The sequence below is a fragment of the Formica exsecta genome, unplaced genomic scaffold, assembly GCF_003651465.1.
Source record: "Formica exsecta isolate Colony F162 unplaced genomic scaffold, ASM365146v1 C16421960, whole genome shotgun sequence".
Taxonomy (NCBI): domain Eukaryota; kingdom Metazoa; phylum Arthropoda; class Insecta; order Hymenoptera; family Formicidae; genus Formica; species Formica exsecta.
The window spans coordinates 1-1,497 of record NW_021848081.1 but is presented as its reverse complement, the minus strand read 5'-3'; the positions used below and the strand labels follow the sequence as shown (position 1 = coordinate 1,497).

General features: G+C 40.5%; 1 protein-coding gene across 1 annotated transcript; it reads right to left on the bottom strand.

Annotated features, from left to right (window-relative positions):
• Window positions 1-23: 23 nt before the first annotated feature.
• LOC115244799 (armadillo segment polarity protein) lies at window positions 24-1,490 on the bottom strand (the record flags this gene model as incomplete). Its single annotated transcript, XM_029822784.1, has 3 exons — window positions 24-296; window positions 393-1,187; window positions 1,262-1,490. Coding segments are annotated over 3 exons (1,297 nt in total), but the record flags the coding sequence as incomplete, so codon positions are not given.
• Window positions 1,491-1,497: the final 7 nt, after the last annotated feature.

The window sequence follows — 1,497 nt, the reverse complement described above, 5'->3', positions numbered from 1 at the left end:
GAAGCAATTTTTTTTATTTCGACATACTTTATTACGCTGATTATTGCAGGTCAAGTTTGATAAAATGCCAGCCGCGCAAGTAACGACGTTCACATCTGTTGATCCAAGCACAAGAACGAGGCTCTGCAACAAGTTATCAAGTCCATCAACCTTTGTGCCAGCATCTGATAGATTACGTAATGTCCATAAACAATTCTGCACTAATCTTTGACTCGGATTTGCGAGATGCATAGCAAGCGCTTGCATGCCACCTGCTTCTACGATCGCGGGCTTGTTACTCGGACATACAGACAATACTACAAACACAGTGAATCATTGATTAATAAAAGAATTTAATTATAATTTAATTATAATAATTCAACAAAATTATTAAAATATATTGATCAATTTACCTTTCAATACTCTCGAAGTAGTCCATAACAGTTTCTCGTATTCATAAGAGCGCATTATACGTACAAGTTCTATTGGACCTTGCGAAGCAAGAATTATTAATTTGCTCTCCTGATTTCCGTATGCTAGAATTTGCAAGCAATCAGTAACAATAGCCAAAAATTTGACATTGTTCCGCTGCAATAAAGCAACCATTTTCTGCAAACCACCGGCAAGACGTACGGCCATTTTGGAGCCATCTTGATGAAGCAATAAGTTATGAAGAGTTGTTATTGCATAAAACAGAACGGATTCTACTGGAGAACTTAATAATTTGACAAGTGCGGGAATCCCACCGCTCTTGAAAATCGCTAGCAAGCCTTGTCTGTGATGTGATAAATTGTGCAAGGTACCGACCGCTGCCTTCGTCGATTCCAAATCGTCGCTATTAGAGATAGCACGCACTAAGGCAGCCACCATTTGCGAGCTGTTCATAATAGCATGGCGAGAAGCTTCTTTTTTAGATAACTGATGTACCATCATAGCTGCTTGAGATACAACCACCTGATCCTCATCATTTAAGAGCTTGATTAACTCGGGAATAGCGCGCGTAGCAAGATCAGCATCATCCTGATAATTGATCAAATTGACGACAGCATGCTTCAGCATTTGACTCGGTTCAGCCAATCTTTGTACAGCGGTAGGCTGTGCTGGATCAAATTGTGTAGAAGGTATCTCTACACCTTCCTCTAGTGTTTCAGGAAACATAGCAGCGTGCACACGCTGCGACCGAGTATGACTCAATTGTTGGTTCATTTCTGAAAGATTAATCATAATATACGTTTCATTTTGTGATAGTAATGGTCCAATTTCCAGAAAGATGTAATCTCACCATCAACTTGATCCTGTGTAAAACCCTGTGCAAATCCTTGGTCCAGATCAAACATCAATTGATCCCCTTCCATTTCTTCATCTTCCTTACCCGATAGAGATGGTGCCTGAGTAACGGCACCAGAATGGATGCCTGAGTCATTCATATAGGAATTTTGTTGCCACATCAAGGTCTGTTCTTTTGCGGACCCCATAGGCAAGTCGCCTGGGCCTTGATAATTTCCTTGAGACACTGAA